Source organism: Cimex lectularius, unplaced genomic scaffold, assembly GCF_000648675.2.
Source record: "Cimex lectularius strain Harlan isolate CLEC.00 unplaced genomic scaffold, Clec_2.1 scaffold123, whole genome shotgun sequence".
NCBI lineage: Eukaryota > Metazoa > Arthropoda > Insecta > Hemiptera > Cimicidae > Cimex > Cimex lectularius.
The window spans coordinates 995,988-1,018,992 of NW_019392886.1; the positions used below are offsets into that span (position 1 = coordinate 995,988).

Genomic DNA, 23,005 nt, shown 5'->3' on the forward strand with positions numbered 1-23,005 from the left:
ATGGGAGTAGAAGGCAATGGAAAAGCGGACACCCTTGCAAGGCAAGGAGTTGCTGCACCCCTAACAGGACCTGAACCCTTCTCTGGCGTAGGATCCCACACTATTAACCACTATCTCAGGCAGAAGGACAAAAAGAAAAGGAGGAAACTATAGAATTCATTGGTCACCAACACATTTACTAACAATCTGCGGAGCTACACTAGCCCGAAGGAGGAAATGTTTGGGATGGATAATGCGACCATAGAAGAGCTTCAATCACTGAAACCGGGCCTATTAATCAAGTTTCTTGATGAACTAGAATTCACCGATATGCTTTAGGCAGAGCACGGGGGATACAATAGCTCTTAAAGGGCGCAGTATTCTATACCCTGAAATTACATCTACATCTACATTTACAAGCAATCCAACATCTAACACATCCTATCTTTTCATTTTAAAGTCCTCAGACAAATAGTCAATGATCCTTACTACATCACTAACCTCACTATCCCCAAGTTCCTTTTCCCACCAAACTGATCCGGTCTCGATTCCAAAAGTTTCACACCAACCTCTCGGTCCTTCCTAACCCTACAGCTCGAGCCCTTTTTTCACATTCCCATCTCAAGAACCCACCACGTCGTCCGACAATGGCTCCTAGCTCCCTCACACTGAGTGCTAGCATTCTGAAAGTTTTAAGTACATCTGAAACCATAAAAACTAAAGCAAAAATAAGAATCTTGTACTTGTGACTTTTTATTGTATTTTGTCTCTGTGAAGATAAATTTTCGATTTGGGTGTCTTAAATGGGACAGCTGATACAATATAAATAAATAAATAAATATATATATATATATATATATATATATATANGTTATTCAAAATCAGAGGGGACCTCCTTTATCTCAATTTCGGGCAAGAGAAAATGTAATTTGTTCATTATGCAATGACCAGATTAAAGAAGACATAGTGCATTTTATCGGAGATTCGGCTTCTGCATCTAAATTTTTCTAAATTGAATATGACACAGGTTATTGACTTACTGCTTAATGATTACAAAAATTTAATCAAATATGCGCGCCAGGCCTGGCACTATCGTGAAGAGTTAACATTAGAATTTAATTTTTGAATATTTTAAAGCCTTGTCATTCTAAATTGCTGGCCCAAATAATTTATATATCTATATTATTGTAAATTAAACGAAGAACTAAAATTATTGTTTGTAATGTATGCTAGTAATTAATGTAATAATTAAAAATTAAATTATCAATTATTGTAATATTTATTTATGATCAATTTTTTTTTTAAATTTTTTTCTTTTGTACATTTTTCTCTGTGTCGACCAAAAATTTAAGTCAAATGAAAATCGACCTCCGGCAGACCGACCCTCCAAGGATAAGTGGACACCCTATTTGTGGGTGAAAAATTATTGATAGATTAATCTCTTCATTTATTGATTTAACGTTTAATAATCCATTGTCAATAAAAAAAAAAAAAAAAAAAAAAAATGTAAATTTTTAAACAGTAAATTCTACTCTATTTTATGTGTTTGCACTTATAACGAAATGAACAAATTAATTTTATTAAAAAAATATTTAAGAAATTAAGTTAATTTTTTGCTAACGTCGTTAAAGAAAAGTAATAGCAATTTACATAATTATATGTTTAGGAAAGAATATGCCTTTCAATTTTCAGGCCTCGTTAATATTAAACACAAACTAATTTCGCCTGTTTCTAAAACTTTAAATAGTCCTCATTAATACATTTGCAAAGTTTAAAAGGCTTTTATTCATAAACGAATACAGTATCAGTAAGCGGTACATGCCTGGCGGGCTGCTCTCATCGCCAAATGACTTTCTAAGCTTTGTCATGCTTTTTAATTTCCCGCCGTCAGTAATTATCCCCGGCGCAATTTCCTGAGCTTTTCTCCTCCTACTCGGAACTTACATTTCCCATTCCGAGTCATCTCGAGGACATCGCGGTCTAGGAGCCGACTTGCCCTTTCACGTGGCACTCAGTTTCCTTAAATTAGTCTTAATTGGCCGGGGAGTAAATTTTATTTCCAGGGTGTAATTAAAATGAGGAAAGGGCCATGTTCTTTTGTATTACCGCGTCAACGGTCCTCTCACTTTTACAGGAATGAAATAGAAAACTCTTCAATCCACTATGATTTTATAACGGTGTTCTTTGAAGGAGGAAATTTTTTATGTAAATGTTTTAAATTACTCCCTTTGTTTAAAAAACTATTCAACCGTACGATCGTTTCTGGGTTAAAGGTATCCATTCAAGAAGAAACTTTTAAGTCTTTCCTAAGAAAAAAATAAAGAAAAAACTAAATATTATTTTATTAAATAAAAAGTGGTTTTAGTTTTAATTTAAGTTTACCAAAAATTACTCACATCTTATTAGTCACATCTGAAAAGCCATCAATTGTACTTAATAACCATTAATAAGTGTAACTTTCAATATAAATATGTCTTTTAGATAAGACATGCTATTGCTTGGGTATGTGGGCGAGTGAGTGTTATTAATTACCCTACATGCCTAAGTCATTAGAAAATTACACAAAATTACCCAAAAATTGTTCCCAGAAAACAATTACTCTAAAAACGTTAAACAGCGACACTATGTTCAGTGTATTACTTTTAGAACTGTCGTTTCCAACCCGTGATGATATTGGTTTTTCTTAAAGATCCGTTTTTTTAAATAAAATATAGAATTATTCTCAGATGTATTGAAGTCTACAATGCCTTGCCTTAAAATGATTTTTCTATGTACATTATTCAATTAATTAATTTTTATGTACGGTATTGATTGAGTTAAAAATGTCAGTGTCACGAGCGGGATTCGAACTCACGACCTTCGGCTAAATACGTCGTTGCTGTACCACTTGAGCTATCGTGACTTCGATCACTCGGACACCAACTTTCAATCTCAATCCACCTTTCGAATTTTCCCTCCTTTTTGCCATTTTTCAAGATGGGAAGTTGGTGTCCGAGTAGATCGAAGTTGACTTTTTTATCTCAACCAATACTTTACATAAAAATTAATTAATTGAAAGATGTTATTTGTTCAATAGGACCACGAACTTTAAATAAAATATAGAATTATTCTCAGATGTATCGAAGTCTACAATGCCTTAAAATGATTTTTCTATGTACATTATTCAATTAATTAATTTGTATGTAAGGTATTTATTGAGATAAAAATGTCAGTGTCACGAGCGGGATTCGAACTCACGACCTTCGGCTAAATACGTCGTTGCTGTACCACTTGAGCTATCGTGACTTCGATACACTGGGACACCAACTTTCAATCTCAACCCACCTTTCGAATTTTCCTTCCTTTTTGCCTTTTTTCAAGATGGGAAGTTGGTGTCCGAGTAGATCGAAGTTGACTTTTTTATCTCAACCAATATCTTACGTAAAAATTAATTAATTGAAAGATGTTATTTGGTCAATAAGACCACGAACTCTAATGGATTTAATATGTATATTATATTTTTCCTTTATATTTCAGGGCATCTGTATATGATATGCAATTTTGCGTTCGCTTCTTCGAGACGCAATGGACATTGCTCATTCTTTAGTTGTCTCATTTTTAAATTTAACTTTTAAGAAGCTCTGTAATTTTTTTGTCCTCTTCCTTCAATTGATTTGTTTATGCAAGTATATTTTCGCTTGCCTGATGACTAACAAAAGATTGGAGTGTTTGAGTTTTATAAATGTGGTTATTGTTTATGCCTTTTTGGGTGGTGGGTCTGCTTTCTTGTTAAACTAATAGAGAGAATTTTCTGTTCTTTCCGTAAACTTTGCTCCACATCTTTTCAACATATCGAAATTATTCGTTTTCCATATTATTAAACAATAATAAGAAAACTTAGGAAACACTGCCTAAAAATACATTAACACGGATAAATAAATTTTGTTGTAAACAAAGTGCAATTAATTACATTAGAAAATCATACCAATCATCATAGCCAATCGTAAGCAAAAAGCCATAAATATTGTACGAAGGCAATATGATAAAAGTGGTTTAAGCATAAACCTCAAGAAAACATATTTCGTCCCTTTTACAGGGAGAAGGAAGAATCAAGAAGAAGCCTAAAATTCAATATAAACAAACGACGAAGCCCTAACTTTCTCCAAAGAAATGAAGTACCTAGGTAGGCCTTATAACCTTTGACAAAAGGCTCAAACGGAAAGAACACATATACAACATTCTCCATGTAGCCAAGTTCTATTAAATATTGGTCCGAGATTATGCAGCAAAAATTGGGGAATAACAGAAGATGGCGTATTCGTGATATACCACAAGATTCACACACGAAGCTGTAGTAACGGGGCCAGAAATACGGAGTTAAACAGGACAAACAACTAAGTCCGCAAAGACCAGCCTGTCTTAATATAAAAAGAGCAATGTATATTTTCCTATCAACATCGACAGAAAACGCGCTCGATCTTAACCCTTACAAATTTATGTACAAAATTTTATCGTCTCATAATACACAAGGAAATTATGCCAGATTAAAGAGGCAATCACAATTTCTAGAGAGAACTAAAATAAATGAGTTGGCAATAAAGGAACCTGATAAAATGATAGAAAAACCACATTTTTGCGGGCACTTTCATATTATCATAGATAATAGAACTCTATTGAAGAAAGGCAGTCACATCTTTCAAGAAGGGGCTTCAATATGACACACGGATGGGTCAAACATGGAACAAGAAAGTACAGGTAAAAAAACCGAATCGGATCCATTTTTAACAATTTTCCAAAATTTGGTTCATGCAATACAACTCTATTTGGATGGGTGTTGATAAAGAAAAATATGGAAGGTGTAGAGATTTACGTACGGGTCAGCTATAAATTCAAGTGTATTCTTTCAGCTCCGAAGCAGTCTGGGAAAGCCTAAATTGCCTAATGGCTCTAGGCAAACACCACAAGGTTACTTTAAAATAGGTTCCGGGTGCGGGAAAGTTTGAAAAGAAATGAAGAGGCTGTTCAAATTGTCAAAAAACAGACAGGCCTCTCACCCAAGGGACAGGAAAAACAAGTAGGTGCACCGGAATGAATGCTTAATTGGAATCTGGTAAAATGACATGAAAAAAAACTCAAGCACTGAATAAAAATACTACACATAAGGCAAGCTAAGAGTTAGCTAAGGAACTTCCTCTTTTATTACCTAAAGAAGTTGGGTAAAGCACAAATTTGCCTTCTCTGTCAAGAAAAACCGGAGTCATTGGTACATAAACTTTGTGAGTGTAGGTGAGCCAATTCTCACACCAGAAGAGTTACGAAAAAAGGAGGAATTGAATAAAGTGCTTAGTTTAATAGAAAAAAAGCGCAGTTTGCAAGTATGGTTAAAATTTCAGAGGTTTAACAATAGACCTATATAAGACACAGTGGAGGAGACATTTTTGAATCGTGTAGAAATGCGTGACCGTTGGTTAATATGAGGTTAATTCCAATAATAAAAAAGTAGAAAATATTTACTCTTAACTTTAATTTATTTTTTGATTGAATATATAAAAAAATATATTTTGCATGGTATAAATTCTCTTTTCCAAATCCAAAATGTAATTGTAATATATAAACAATGTTTATAAATCCCAGGCTCTGAAGATGATCTCAATAAAGATCGAAACGTTGGCACGATAAAGAAAATGTTTTTCTGAAACCTTCATCACACCAGACCGCATCTCACGATTTCTAAATAAATATCGATTAACTGTCACTAATCACCACAAATTTTTCTGGTATGATCTGTCTGGTGAGACGTACGTTTTAGAAAAATATTTTCTTTATCATGTCAACGTTTCGATATCTATTGAGATCATCTTCAGTGCTCTCAACACGACACACAATAATGACATATCTACACAGAAAAAAACACTTTTGAGATATCATTAGATATCGAAACGTTGACATGATAAAGAAAATGTTTTTCTAAAACCTACGTCACACCAGAACGCATCTCACGATCTCCGAATAATCGTACATATATTCTATTTCTTTATTATTGGAATTAACCTCATATTAACTAATATAACTAATAATAAACTTTATATGTATGATCTGCTCAAAAAAGTTTCATTTTTAACCAGAAAACGTTGAAAAAAAATTACAAGACAACATGAAATAAAAAAAGCCTATTTTTCAGACCGACCATGAAAATTACCCTAATTTGATCCTTGTCCGTGTTTTATCACAATATTGAAATAAAATCGAAAGGGATTTTTTTGTCTCTTTTTGAAAAGAGGGCGGGAAAGCGAGTTCCAACCGCCCCCTAACTCACTCTTCAATTGAGCCACATAATAGAAATCAAATTGCAAGGGGTTTATCTCTAGGAGATTGAGAAAGGGTTGTCTCTTTTATAGATGTAACACAATCCCTGCCGTGTTATACCGGCATTGTGGTCCTCTCCGGAGTCCTAATTCTGAAGCGTTCCCATTGTGGTGGCATTCGCCCATTCCGGGTAATGGCTTATTCGCCCTAGCTATACTTGGATTTTCCCCATCTTCCCTCCTTTTTTCATAACCCGATTCACCTAATTTCCTCCCTTTCTCGTCGACGAAAAGTCAACCCTTAGAACAGAACAACGACGGAAAAGAGGAATTACTATTACTGTTTTATTTTTAATTAAAACTATAATTTGTTATGATTAGAAAATAAATACAAGTATAAGAATTATTAGAGATATTAGTGACAAGTTTCATCTTTGAGGCCGAAACATGCCTAACTAGATCTTTTAGTAGAACTTACACAAAAAAATTCTCTTGATTCAATGATTAGCAGGTTTTATTAAAATTTTAAATATGACAAGATTTTTTTTCAACTTTACATGCACTTGGTTGTACTTGGGCAATTTGTTACTTTGGTTCCATTCGAGCATCCTGAACTCTTAACCACTCCCGATTTGCCTTATTTTAATATAATTGTGTGATGTTTAGAGTCCGTTAGTCTATGATTATTCGGAAATCGTGAGATGAACCTGATGTGACGTAAGTTTTAGAAAAAGGCCCTGAAGATGATCTCAATAAAGATCGAAACGTTGGCACGAAAAAGAACGTTTCGATCATTATTCAGATCATTTTCAGGGCCGAGGATTTATAAACATTGTTTAAATTTTACAAACACAAATGTGAATTTATACGATGCTAGAAATTTTAGATTGAATCAAAATATTTGTACTAGCTCAAAGTGTGTGTTTTCTGTCATTCTTGTCTGTCGTGTTGAGAGTGCCAGTGAGATATTGATGTTTTATGTCTGTAAACGTTGGATTTTGAAGGGATGGGATCTTCTTAGAGGTGAAACGAGCCGGCATGGGAAAAATGGGTAATGGTTCGGCCTGATTATCCTTTCAGGATTATATAGACGGGGATAATTAGGGAAACGAAAGCCAAATTGTTGAAGAATTAGACTATATAGAAATTCATTTGAGTTCGTGGTCCGATTGACCGAATAACGTTTTTCAATTAATTAATCTTTATATAAACTCTTGGTTGAGATAAAAAAAGTCAGTGTCACGAGCGGGATTCGAACCCACGACCCTTGGCTAAATATTCCACTGCTCTACCACTTGAGCTATCGTGACGTCGACCCACTCGGACACTAACTTCCCATCTCAACCCGGTTGCTCAAGTGGTATGGTAGCGGCGTATCTAGCTGAAAGTCGTGGGTTCGAATCCCGCATGTGACACTGACGTTTTTATCTCAACCAAAACCTTACATAAAGTCTATGTAGAAATATTTGGTGTATGGAATGTAATGTTTTATATGTTATATTATATGTTTTATGTGATGTAATGATGATATATGTATGTTATCGATACTGAATTTGATTAATGAAATTGGCGTAGCTCCGACAGAGTTTACATGTGTATGTTTTGAAATGTATGCTTAACTTTGTTGATGTAAACCATTTCTAAAAAGTTACGTTTATGTTTGTTTTGTTCTGTGTGTAATAATTTTGGATTGTTGAAGCGAAATTGTGTTTGCGATAAAAATGGTGGGTAGCGAGTGCTGTAGGATTTTGCTTGGGTTTTTTGCAATCATGGATATGTTGTTTTACCCTCTGATACAGATATTAGAATGTAATTCCAATGAAAGATGCCGGACGAATTGCATGGAAATATATGTTGGTTTGTCTGTATTTGATAGATTTGATGTAGCATTATTAGTAATAGTGGATTGTGTTAGTGTTAAGTTGTAGCTGTTGATTATTCTGATGATTATGTGTTATAAATCCCAGGCCCTGAAGATGATCTCAATAAAGATCGAAACGTTGGCACGATAAAGAAAATATTTTTCTAAAACGTACGTCACACCAGACCGCATCTCACCATCTCTATTTTTAATATAAGGCATAAAATGCCCGTAGCCAAAGCGGTAACCCTAATAAATTCTCTGTTTCAATGGCCGGCATGAGAATAATATCAATAACTTTTAATTTAATAACTCAGAGTTCGGAATAAAAGGCTCCCCTTGGCCGAGTTTTTGAAATGACCAGTAAAAAACTTTTAAGCCAGAGTTGGGTTGGAAAGCGAGATAAAAAAGGTCAATAAATACCAGGATAAGTACGTGAATATTTTAGCGGTTGACAGGGTGTTTTATTACCAATGATTTTTTTTTTTCTGTTCTAAACCGTTTATCGTGACGTATCAAATTCTAATTCAGATGTTACCATCTTAGTACAAAGTAACAAGAAGGTTTAAAGGTTCATTTACCACTGTTTCCTCGTGTCACACAAATCACAATGCTCTCCGGACTTGGCCGTGGTGAAACGCTTGGACAATAGAAAGCGACAAGACAATGTAAGCCAACTTTAGGAACAATAGATGGGAAATCCTTCAGACCTGGGTTTTACTTTTACGAGAGTTTTGTTACAATTTCAAAAGAAACTCTCTTTTTCTGTCGACACCAATTATAGATTGAAAAACGTCAGCATCATATCTGCGAAATTGACAAAGTGGATTACAACTCCTTTGTCTCATTGAATAATTAATTTAATAACAATATATTTATACAGACCGTTCTTATTATAAATTGGTTACTGATTACTGCCTTACGTAAGTTCAATTTTGCCCGGGGATTGACATACATATAAACATGTACAGAGTTGATTTTACCACTTCTCGAAGTGCACCGGCTATTGCAGCTTTTGTACTTTTCAATGAATCACTGACAAGCCTCGAGAACCATCCACCACATTTCTTCGCACTGCGAGGTCTGACCTCCATCTCATCCGTCCAGTCGTCGAGGATTCTATCAACAGCTAGGTCATTTCAACCCACAAAGCAATCAGTTCCTAAATCTAAACCTTTTCAAACTTTCACTCACTTTCAATTAATTAAGGTTTTTAGTTGAGATAAAAAAAGTCAGTGTCACGAGCGGGATTCGAACCCACGACCTTCGGCTAGATACGCCGCTACTGAACCACTTGAACTATCGTGACTTCGATCCACTCGGACACTAACTTCCCATCTCAACCCCATCTTTTGAATTTTCCCTCGTTTTCTTATTTATATTCCATTGACCATTTATCTTCCATTAGGGTAGTCGCGTACTTCATATTCTTCAGGTACTTTTTTCTCCTTTACATAACTAACCTAACTGAGAGTTGGTGGGGTACTCAACGTCCCACCATGGCCTTCTTACTCTACACGTTCATGCCAATAAATATATCCACTCTCAGCACACACTAGGAACACAAAACTGTCACTATTACATATAATAGAACAGCCCTGTTTCATTCAAAAATCGGAACAGCGTACCCAGACAATCGCTGCCTTGCTCAAACACAATTGTCATATCGGCTGACATTTCTATTCGGTCTTTATTGGAAGCTAAGAAATAACATTTTATATAGGTGGACACATCTACTGCGAACACGTACGCGGTTTTGGTCCAAAAGTAAGTAACCCTCTAATGGCCTATCCTTAGTGAGGTGACGATGGCCCTTCTACGAATCTTATCCAAGGGCCATCGACAGTGTGATAAATGAGAGCTTCTCTGCCGACGTTTAATTATGATTGGAGATGCCACCTTCTTTTAATGATGTTTGTTTTATTGCATTCTTAGCGGATTCAGAGGGACGGATCGCGGTGGGTAAGTCCGGAGGTTGGGACGTTTCGGCCTTAAGCCAGGAACACACTTACTCGATGCAACGCCAGGCGTCGCTACCCGATTCTACCCGACGAAAATCGAAAGTCCATTTTTCCATAAGATTGTATACCCCCGTGCACATATACCCGATGCTAGGCAACGCTACCCTATACTACGCTACGCGATCCCCACTGTCCAGATTTTCGTCTGGTAGCATCGAGTACAGTCGGAGACAAAAGAACCGGACACTCATATTTTTATTCAAACTACATTATTGCCGTTATTTTAATTAGAACATACTTATTTTAATATAAACAAAATTAACCGAGATTTAAAATTCATTAGTTTTTATTTTGAAAAAATTTAATGGTTTGATACAAAATTGATCAAAACACCGGAATATCATTTTTTGATAAAATGAATTGAACTATCAAATTATTACACGGTTTCGCTCATCAAATTTGACTAAAAATTTATTTTATGTTTGGCTCATACAATTATACCATTTTCGTCGAGTATCGTCAGAACAGAACACTCATATTTTTTGTTGTTTATTTCAAACTATGTATATGTAAATTTGTCGATATATTAATTACAACGTACTTATTTTAATATAAACAAAATTAAACGAGTTCAAAAATTCATGAGTTATTATTTAATGATGACGGTTTGGCAGAAAATTTATCGATGCACCGGAATAACTTTATTTAAAACAATTAAATTTACCTAACAATTTATTGCATGGTTGTGCTCATAAAATTTAACAAACATTTTATAACACGCTTTTTCTCATAAAATTTATCTAACAATTTATTTCATAGCTTTGCTCATAAAATTACACCATTTTCGTCTAGTAGCGTCGGAAGAGAACATTCATATTTTTTGTTGTTTATTTCAAACTATGTATATATAAATTTGTCGATATATTAATTACAATATACTTATTTTAATATAAACCAAATTAAACGAGATCAAAAATTCATGTGTTTTTATAAAAATTATTTAATTACGATGGTTTGGCAGAAAATTTATCAACACACCGGAATAACATTTTTTTAAACAATTAAATTTAACTAACAATTTATTACATGGTTGTGTTCATAAAATTTAACTAACAATTTATTACATGGTTTTGTTCAAAATAATGCATTAAGAACAAAAGAGGCGTTGCGATTGTGATACTGATTTGTGATGCACTCTGTGTGACTATACGTGGCGTGCGTTTGACGTCGCATAGATATGTAGACCCTACCAAAACGTGGCAAGGCATCGGGTAAGTGTGTTCCTGGCTTTAACCGTCTCGTCCGCCTTTTCATTACCCGCCAGATTTGTGAAGGTAACCAGACAACAACCAATGTTTTGCCGACACGCTCCAGTTCATGGTATCCACCAACAAGATCAAACTAAGTGGGTCGATGGAGAAACGGTCGCGGATGTCAGTAACCGCGCTGGGAGAATCGGTGCAGACTAGGTACGCACTGCCACCAACTGAAGACGAGGCTAACCTTGAGTACTTCGATCCAAGTTCCAAGAGCCGGCTCGGTAAAGGAATGGCAAAGTTGGCAGTATAAACTTTGCTAAGACGGTGAGTTCGGCTCAGACTTTTTCGGTCCGAAAAACCCAAGACGGAGTCGGTGGTTGCTAAGCTCGAGGTTCGTCCTGAGTGTCAACCCTTCAGAAGCATACTACTCCTATATTCTGCTCGCGTATATACAAGGATTGTACACGAAAATGTAGTCCCGGTTTGGCCAGGTACATGGCCTAAGGGTAAGCTGCGAATTTCATGACATATTTGTTTTTAACATTTTAATTTTTGTATCGTTTTATGTATATTTATCAGCTAAACTGGCCAATTTCGCCACAGTAATTTTGAGCTATTGTATAATGGAGAATTTTGGTACTTATTGGTCGAAACGTTTGTCGTTGGAACTTTATAAAACTGATATATTTGTGAATAATGAAGATAATTTAATTGTACAATAATAAACTGATTCCTATAACAATTTATATTGTGTTTGTTGATGTTACTAATTGTCAATAAATTGTCATTTATTTGATGCCATGGAATAATATGCGATGTAGTTTATCGACCAGCTACTTCAATGCTCTCAGTCATCGACCACAAACACGATAACTGGGAGCATAGAATGTAATGCAAGACGAGGATTGTCAACTACTATTACGACATGCATTGTACTATGAACAGATCAGCGTTGTACAAAATAGAATTTTATGTTTCCCTCAATAATAATTATAATAATAAAAAGCAACAGAACACCAACAATAATAATAAGCAGTGGTTATGAATCTGCAAGAAGGAATAGTGTAGCTTATTTAAGAGACAAGAGACTATAAATGTAAACAACTGGAAACTTGGAGTCCAAACTTGGACAGCTCGCCAACTTGTGTAATTTAAAAGTTATGATATGACGTCAAACTTTTCGTATCTTGTTAATTTTGGAAAAGCTCATTTGAAACGATTTCTAACAATTGATACATTCATTCGAAATCATTCGAATTTGTTCATAGACGTAAAAAGTGATAAATTCTAACTGTTTCAATATAGTATGTCGTTTGAAATTTTAAAGAGAAAAAATCTTTTTTTTTTTTTTTTAAGGAAAGACAATATTTTTTCAAGCCATTTCTGAGGCTCGGTTTACGCACATTTAAAATGAATTTTAGAACAGCCAGTGTGAAATAGAAGTGAACATTTTTGGGAAAAAATGGCTAAAAGTACTTTTGAGAGCAGGTTATTGGGAACGAGAATGAATTGTTTGGTGGTACATCATCAGCGTATCAATATCAATTGAACTTTTCGTTCCTACTGATTTTAAAATTGTTACATTTGGGATACGTTTTGCTTTCACTGTACGCATTTACAGCCTAGCCTTATTCTATACAGAAGTTGTTTTAGTGTGACAAATACTGGGTGACCATTTTGGATGGCCCTGTTGAATTTCTCCTGAACCAATGACACTATTAAAAAAAGTGTTATATATTTTTGAGTCTAGTGTCAAATATTTCCTTTTTTTGGAAAATATTATATAGGGTACCTCAGGCTCAGCTCAACTGACAAATTACAAATATGACCCTATACGTCCTGACAAGTATTGTAAAGAATTAAATTCACTAATTTCGTGGTCCGATTGACCAATTAACATATTACTATTAATTAAGGTTTTTAGTTGAAAATAAAAAAAGGCAATGGCACGAGCGGGATTCGAACCCACGATCTTCGGCTAGATACGCCGCTGCTCTACCACTTGAGCTATCGTGACCTCTATCCTCTCGGACACCAACTTCCTATCTCAACCCCACCTTTTGAAATTTCCCTCCTTTGCCATTGACTTTTTTATCTTAATTAATTGTAATATATTAATTCGTCAAGCGGAGAAAGAAATTAGTGAATTTTATGATTTAAAATGAAGTACACTTCACTAAAGCTCTCCGTGGCCAAAAAATAGGGGACAATTCAAAAGGTGGGGTTGAGATGGGAAGTTAGTGTCCGTGCGGATCGAGGTCATGATAGCTCAAGTGGTAGAGCAGCGGCGTATCTAGCCGAAGATCGTGAGTTCGAATCCCGCTCGTGCCATTGACTTTTTATCTCAACTAAACACCTTAATTAATTGTAAAGAATTTTTTACACAGAAAACAATGTTGCCGACTGGTTAAATGGCTTAAATTTGTAAAAAATGACAGTTATGGCAAATAGTTTTAAAAAACGTAATTTCTTTGTTTCGATGTTAATTCCAATAATCTGCTTCTTCATTAAATTAAACATAAATATTAGAACCAAAATTGGGAAATTTGCTCTTCGGTTCATTCTGAACGGAATATTGAATGTAACGAATAGGTATTATTGTAAAATTTATTTACTTCCAATAATTAAGATTTGCTCTCGTAATGGGAGGTTGACAATCAATGACAGATTTCAAATAATTAAGACAATTATTGTTTACTATAGTGAAGAAGCAAATTATTGGAATTAACAGACAGCGAAACAAACGAAACGAGTTTTTAAAAAAATATTTTTGCCGAAATTTTGTCATTTTTTGACCAATTTGAAATCCGATTGCACCAGAGTTTTCAGCGTAAAAAATCCTTTATAATGTTATGTCAGGATATATAGGGTCGCGTTTGAAATTTGTATGTTGAACTGGGCCTGAGGTACCCTGTATAATTTTTCCAAAAATGGGTAATATTTGAAAATAGACTCAAAAATATTTAACACTTTTTTGTAGTAAAACTTTCTTTTTAATACCCTCTCTCTCTCTCTCTCTCTCTCTCTCTCTCTCTCTATATATCTCTCTCTCTCTCTCTCTCTCTCTCTCTCTCTCNCTAAATGAAAAAAAAAAAAAAAAAAAAGAAACCTCGGTCTTTTTGAAGCCTAACTTTTGACTATTTTAAGGTCATAATTCAGGTCGTAATTTCATCATTCGTTATGATTTCATATTTGGACAATTGATTCAACAATTATTATAACTGTATAGTTATAAGATGAAGCAATCATAAATAATGCATACTGAAATAATTAAGTTTTTAATGGACGGTTTCAAACTTCAATTTTTCAAAATTCAAGACCGACTCATTCCCAGCATTGCCAAGGACTGTAACAATATTACAACTTTATCCCACATTGTCTGCTCGTTTGTCCATCACTTCTTCCATTTCATGATATGACAGTTGGTGTACTGGCTTCTCCAATGGGTGAAAAGCAGTGTTTCCTCCAAATCCAGCACGTCGTTGAGGGTGATGTGTGGTCTATGGTTTGATATATTTATTTGAAGTTCCTCCTTTCATACCTTTCACGATGACAAACCATAACTTCATCTTTTGAGAAGTAATGACTGATGATTATTCTCAGGAAAAATATTTGTAATAGTATCAATGTATTAAAAAAAATGTTTCATTTCAAAGTGTACATTCAACCTTTAGCCTCAAACGCTACAATGAAACCAGAAAATGTTTAACCAATTATTTTATTAATCCTAATTCGACCATAATGCCCAAGCTGAACGGAATATTAATCATGTTTGCAGATGAAGGGAAGTCTAACGAAAACAATATTAGGTAAAATTTTGGAAATCTATCGAATAAGACCTTTAATGCTTTTATGACGAATTTCTAAGGAAAGTGTAATAATAATTGCTATAAAAGCTTGGGAAAAAGCTTGGCATTTGTTGAATGAAAGTATCAGATATTTAATTAACCGAGAAAAGTAAAAAAAAAAACTCGATGTATGGGTATGCAGTGTCACAGCTCGAGAAGAATAAACGTAAACAGCTTCGAAACTTCGATTTGTTTCTTTCCATTTATGTTACTAATGTTTACTGAACACCTTATAACACAACAATCTGTATTTCGCCTAACCACTTGTTCTTCCTCTAAAAGTCTCGAACAGTAGGTAAGCTTTGCTCAAACTTAAAACTTTCAATATTTTGCTTTCAACTTTTTTTCGTGGGAAAGATAAGAATCCTATTGAACTAGACTTTTCTCATTAATGAATGAAATCTTATACGGGTAATGTTCAAACCCACTTTCAACTCCAATATTCTGATGTCTGTTTTCCTCCTTCCCACACTTTCCGAACATTACTCCTAACTCTTTATGAACTTAAACGGGCATTTTGCGTCACCTTCAGTGAGTCGGTAGACGTGATAGAACATAAAATTCCGAATAAATGTTTCTCTCGATTGGCATCCCTTAAAAAATGTTTATCAACTTTAGGTTTAATGTGTGGCACATTATTCTTTATTAGATATTTATGAACAATGCAGTGATAAATTTTCTCTAGCAATTGGATGCAATTTTGATTTCTAATATTGGACAATGTATAAATGCAAATAAATAAAAAACTTGGTACCTATCAATTTAATACAAAAGTAAAAAAAAACTGGTTTTAATTAAAGTAAGAAGTTTACCATTTTGTGCAATTTTATTTTAAAACATCCAAAATAATTAAAAATATTCATTTTTGAACCTCAGACGTTCCCTATCGTCCCAGCTCGCAATGCCAAAAGAAATAAGCGAAAATAAATAAAGTGAAGTATTTGTAAAATAATTTTCAGTAAACTCTTTCATAAGATTATTAACTTCAGTATTTTTCGTGGTCCGCTTGACCAATTAATATCATTCAATTAGTTAAGGTTTTTAGATAGAAAAGTCAGTGTCACGAGCAGGATTCGAAGACACGATCTTCGGCTTGATACGCCGCTGCTCTACCACTTGAGCAATCGTGACCTCGATCCACTCGGACACCCACTGCCCATCTCAACCCCGCCTTTTGAATTTTTCCTCCTTTTGCCTCGTTTCAAATGTCGTGTAATCTATTCGATTCTCGGCAACAAATGAAATGTCCATGGAGAGCTTTGGTGAAGATATACTTCATTTAACTTATTAAATTCATTAGATTTTGTGGTCCGATTGAGCAAATAACATCTTTCAATTAATTAATCTTTATGTAAGGTATTGGTTGAGATAAAAGCGAAAGTTAGTGTCCGAGTGGATCGAAGTCACCATAGCTCAAGTGATAAAGTAGCGGCCTATTTAGCCGAAGGTCGTGGGTTCGAATCCCGCTCGTGAAATTGACTTTATATCTCAACCAATACTTTACATAAAGATCAGTTTTATAAAATGTTTCTTCCAGCACCTGATAAGATTCCTTGTGTAGTAGTCATAACAACTTCCGGCACATACCGATATTAGTCGGTTCTCATAACCCTCCCTGGGGTTACCCATAAGCCTCATTTCTTATTCGTACATATTTTCCGGCGGAAAATTATTATTGTCCTGTGCAGTAATTTGAGATTTTCAACTGTGTGTTGCCCAAACGTCGGGGCATAGATGTATTATTTTTTTCATAAATCCAAAAATCTCTCGGATCTAGTTCCGTCTTGAACATGAGTCACATTAACCAGCATCAGTTTTCTGCTTTATCGACTGATTAACTTTGCTTTTGTATAGATGAATATCCTTTCATTTCTTGATTTTTATTGTGGGCTCGTGGGAGCGAGTATAAATACCGCATATTCTTGTATCCTTCAGTGGTAAGGAGCTGCTAAACCGTTCCCCCTACCTGCGTCGAAGATGTCACGTAATTTTTTTTTTTTTTTTTTAATTTTGTGAAGCAACTGACCCCCATACTGTTAGGGTATTAAACGTTTTATGCTATTCTTTTTAAGATAAACTCCCCATTCTCCAAGAAATGAAACATCCATCAAATTCTTTATCGCTCAATCTATCACGCTTGTCACATAATCATCTTCCGCTCCCACAAAAGAGAATAATGAATCCGATCCGACGCCTGGAAACAAATGGTAGCTCGTAAAAAGTAAATTGTCAAAAGAGGTTCATCAACGGATCCGCTCGTCCTATCTTGCCAACTAGATTTCCAATCTTTATTGCTTTAACCATTTTTGGAAATTACAAAGTGACGTAGTTAGCAATAAATAAATAAGAATATATAAATCTTAAATAGCAGAGAAGAGGTTAATGTTGACTGATAATAGATATCTGTACCCCAACTTTCTTGAAGGATCAACAGGCTTCTGCTGGAAGATAGGTAAATGGAAAAATGGTGCATTTAGGATTTTTTGACTGGACAGTTTTTATTGGTGTAACGATTCTAAAAATTCTTCAAAATTAGATTTTAGGATTAGCTATTAGGTGATAACAATGTTTTCGATTGAAAGAGTGACCAGTTAGATTTAGAGGAAAGGTTGTACACTTAGGGTGGATCTTAGAAAGTGGATTTTGAACTGTTGAAAATCCTTGAAAAAGGATAAAAGTTTGCCTTGTTTGCATTGTGAATGTTTCCGGTAAATAGTTGTAAATAAGGTGAACTTAGTAATTAACGGAAATGTAATTGCCTAAGGGGAGCATGAGCAAGGCAAGGAGATAAAACAATAAAAAAGTCGATTTGATCCAGAGAGGAGAAAAATCTCCTGTGAATGGACGGTCCACTGGATTTCTCAAGATCGCTCAATCTTTCTACCTTGGAAGCGAACATAGGAAAACTATTTGGAAGAGGATCAAGAAAGGCTAAGAAAAAATCTCCGAGGAATTTCTGAAAGAAGGCAGGACCAGGGCACAAACAAGGAATGTCGAGACAATTTAAGCTGTACCCTAAAATTAATGTAGGTTTGTTGGAGTTTGTTCTTTTTTTGGCAAGCTTGGCCGATTATAAGAAAACAAAGAAGGAAAAAGTTTTTTTTCAGTCAGACTAATTGGGGTGATAACAATTGAAATAAAGGGTTGAATATTTGCCTTAACCTGGTGTTAATTTTTATTTTTATAGTGTTTATTTAAATTTCATTGCGATTTTTCTGATAGTACGTAATGACTTGTTATGTTCGGTTGTATTTTAAGTATTCTCATGATTAGATAGCAAGATTGGTTGATTTTTTTACGAGGGTTCGAAACAACAGGGATCATAATATAAACTCTGCCGGTGTTTTTGGAAAAAAACATTTGTAAGTATGTCGGGTTCGAATGCAGGGCCGCTGGATTCGAACCCGGGACCTTTACCTTGCAGGGATGAGCGCCGTGTCTACGCCTAAACCGTTGAGGCCACCGACGCCCTATTTTAATTATTCTAGGCTTTCCTTTTTAAATATAACCTAGATACTACTCAGCTCAGGAAAATCAATTTTACAAGGTTGTACAAAGATAATTTGGCTGGAAATACTGTAAAAATAAGACTTGTGTAAGACTTGTCATTTTCTAAACCACTTTGCGTACTATTATCATTAATTTACTTGGAATTGAGGCACAATTAGAGGTGGTAGGGGGTTGTTGCAAATCAAATTAAAACAATTCTTCGGAAACTCGTAAAAGTTTCTAATTTGAAAATTTGGCCGGAAAAATAACTAATAAATATTGTAATAATTTTAATACGTTTTTAAATTGATTATTCGTAGATCGTGAGATGCGGTCTGGTGTGACGTAGGTTTTAGAAAAACATTTTCTTTATCGTGCCAACGTTTCGATCTTTATTGAGATCATGTTCAAGGTCTTTTTCTAAAACCTACGCCACACCAGACCGCATCTCACGATCTCCAAATAATCAATAACTAACTATCACTAAATAACACGCGCTTTTTCAAATTATGTAATTAAATTTTTCGTAAGAATATTTTATGAGTACGGGATCTTCATGGGGAAATGTTGTGAAAGAGCAAAATTACACGAAAATTGAAATATCTCTCTATTTAAATTGGGCATTATACAAATTTAAATACAAGAATACGTTAGTAGTACTCAAATAATTCAATAATGCTTGTGTCAATATCACTTTAATTATCACACCATAAGAAATCTTGCGGTCCTCGTCAGCAAGAAAGTTTCCAGAGAACAACAAAACCAGATTTCATGTTGTACGAATTGAATATTAAGTCTGTATGTGTCCTTTTATTTCCTACATAAAATCGAGCATTCACGTCTTTTCTTAACATTAAGGATTTGGCAGTTTGGAGAGGCGGATGTTGGTTTTGGTTGAACTTCATTTTTCCTGTCGTAAAGTCCATATCGGCTTAACTATGGTTGTAAAGCAGCCTTTTATTTTTGAGAAGAGTATCAGAGTGTTTGTCAAGAACTCGTGTAGTAGAAGTACATCGGTCATAACTTTTTGTCTTTTCAGTCGTATGTGACGATCTTGAATACAATTGATAGTTTTTAGTTGTATTAACATATACAACAACATCCTGAAGGATTGACATCTGTGCACAGGACAACCTGTAAATATTATAAAAGTCGGAGGCAAAATACTCTCAGTTTTTGGCAGTACGGTACGAAGAAAAAAGGTAGTTTACATGAAAATAGCAGTCTGTGGCATATCCACTTAAATTGAAATGAAGTTGTACGTTTTATCACCGATAAAAACTCTTTGCCAGACGCGCAATGCTAAAATATTTAAATGGAATTTAACAACGTCTTACCTGTGAATTCCAGGCCTCCTAGCTTCCATGTACCTTTTTTCGTTACAAGGATGCTGCTCGGACAAACGTTGCGGTGAAGCACGTGGTTTGAATAATGGAGGAAGGAGAGGGCCTCGGTTATCTGTAAAATATAAATAGAAAGCTTCAATTAAAACGGTCAGTTCAACCAAATCGGAACGTTTTAATTTAATAAATGATTAGATTGTCCGATTTTACTGTCACACGTCAGTGCACTCGTACATGATCGATCGGTCGTGTCATAAAAGCGACGGCTCCAAATAAGGCAACCTGAATAATACGTAAATGACCCTCATTGTTTTAAATAATTTAAAATTAATGTACGATGCCCTAAAACGAATATGAATTTATGACAAACAGCGTACAATTAATAAATATAATTGGCAATATTTTCAATAGTACAATTAATTAAAGTTTTTAGTAGAGATAAAAATGTCAATCGATCCACTCGGACACCAACTTCCCATCTCAATCGCACCTTTTTGAATTTTCCCTCCTTTTTGCCATTTTTCAAATGTCGTGTAATCGGGTTGGATTCTCGACGACAAATGAAATGGCCACGGAGAGCTTTTTTAGCAGCACTTTTTAATCATTAAATTCACTAATTTCTTGGTCCGCTTGACATATGATATTACAATTAATTAAGTTTTTAGTTGAGATAAAAAAGTCACTGGCACGAGCAGGGTTCGAACCCACGATCTTCGGCTTGATACACCGCTGCTCTACCACTTGAGCTATCGTGACCTCGATCCACTCGTTTAAAAAAAAATTGAAAATCGGCAAAAAGGAGAGAAAATTCAAAAAGATGTGGTTGAGATGGGAAGTTGGTGTCCGGGTGGATCGAGGTCACGATAGCCGCAAGTGGTTAGAGCAGCAGCGTATCAAGCCGAAGATCGTGGGTTCGAATCCCGCTCGTGCCATTGACTTTTTTTTTCTAAACTAAAAACCTTAATTATTTGTGATATATTAATCGGTCAAGCGGACCAAGAAATTAGTGAATTTTAAATAATAAAATATTTTTCTACTATAAGCCATTTTTCATATTAATTTGTTTGCTCACAACCTGAAATAATAATTACGTTTGTATTCTTAAGAATGATTTTTGACACTCGAATGGAGTAATTTGTATATTTACGGATGGTTTTGTTGTTGTTCAGTAATATGTTTTACAGTTTATTCAGAAATCGTGAGATGCGATCTGGTGTGATGTAGGCTTCAGAAAAACATTTTCTTTATCGTGTCAACGTTTCGATGTTTATTGAGATCATCTTCAGGGCCTGATTTACAAATATTGTTTAAATTTAACAAATACATGTAGGATGTGGACAAAAGTAAATTTATACAATCCAAAAAATATATTTTTTATATTCAATCGAAGTATTTCTATTCACTCAAAGTGTTTATTTTCTGCGTAAGTATGCCGTTCTTGAGTGTCGTGTTGAGAGTGCCAGTGAGATATTGCTGTTATATGTTTATATACGTTGGATTTTGATTTTTCCTCCCCCCCTTCAAAATTTAACGTATATAAACATAAAACAGCAATATCTCACTGGCACTCTCAACACGAAACCCAATAATCACACATCTTCACTGAAAACAAACACTTTGAATTAGTACAAATACTTCGATTGAGTCTGAAATTTGTAGCATTGTATAAATTCACTTTTTTCCACATCCAACATGTATTTGTTAAATGTAAACAATGTTTGTAAATCCCATGCTCTGAAGATGATCTCAATACAGATCGAAACGTGGGCACAATAGAGAAAATATTTTTCTGTAAACTACATCACACCAGACCGCATCTTACGATCTCTGAATAATCGTCGATTAATGGTCACTAATCACTACACATTAATATCAACCGTCAACACCGACGTGATACCTTGGTATTTACACGTTTTAACAAATTTTATACTGCATAATCAAATTTTTATATTTTCGTATCATATAAAATCCAGGGTGAAACGTTTAATGACCCCACTACGTATAATTTATAACATGTATGTTTCACAAATGTGAAACGTATTGCTAATTTTTTTATATAGAAAACTTCAGCATTTTTATTATCAAATATAAGCGCTTTATCGTCAAAACAATTTTTTTTTTTTTAGATTTTCGAGGAACTTTAATAGTAGGTTATAAAACCGTTATGGGACAACAACTTTTAATCTTATTAAAGTATTATTATATGACTGTACCTTATGCTATATTTCTTTCAATTTTTCCGTTTTAATCTAAACAATCAGAGGACTTACAAATATATAATTTAATTTAATGAATTAATAAAATAAACGTGATTTTAATGTTTTTGGCAGGGCCCGATTGGAAAATCTTGAAGAAACACGATCATAGTCAATGTGTATGGTAGAGAATTTGAATAAAATATACAATTCATTCAGGCTTGCAGATTAATAATAGGCCATACCTGAATGACAAACTTAACCAATTGTGCTGATATACCAGGATGATGTTCAATAAGTTTGAAATACCTTTGCTTCAATTGAGGGGTTGAAATGGAAAGTTAGTGTCCGAAAGTATCGCGGTCACGATAGATAGCTCAAGTGGTAGAGCAGCGGCGTATCTAGCCGAAGATCGTGGGTTCGAATCCCGCTCGTGACATTTACTTTTTTATCTCAACTAAAAACTTTAATTAATAGATTGATATTAATTGGTCAATCGGACCACGAAAACTAGTGACTTTGCTACAATGATCGTCAATGCATGTTGTAACAATGTTGGAATCGGGACGTAATTTTTATTACAAGAAACAAATAACCTGAATTATCAGCTGATGTGAATGTATTTATTAGGAATAATGTTTAGTAAGAAAGCAAAATTCATCGATCTCATTTAGGTTTACGGTGTTAGTTGTGTACGTGGAAAATAAAGGAATAGCGAAACTCCATTGTCCCACTGGCATGAATGGTATGTACATACCGAATGAACTCACTGAATGAACAAGAGTA

General features: G+C 34.6%; 1 protein-coding gene across 2 annotated transcripts in view; it reads right to left on the reverse strand.

The window, feature by feature from the left end:
* LOC106673401 (SCY1-like protein 2) overlaps positions 1 to 23,005 on the reverse strand; it is a 456,897-nt gene that overhangs the window by 240,111 nt on the left and 193,781 nt on the right. For both annotated transcript variants that reach the window (XM_024229052.1, XM_024229051.1), the window contains exon 5: positions 20,019 to 20,139. In XM_024229052.1, the coding sequence (XP_024084820.1) occupies positions 20,019 to 20,139 (121 nt within the window). The remainder of the gene's footprint in view (positions 1 to 20,018; positions 20,140 to 23,005) is intronic.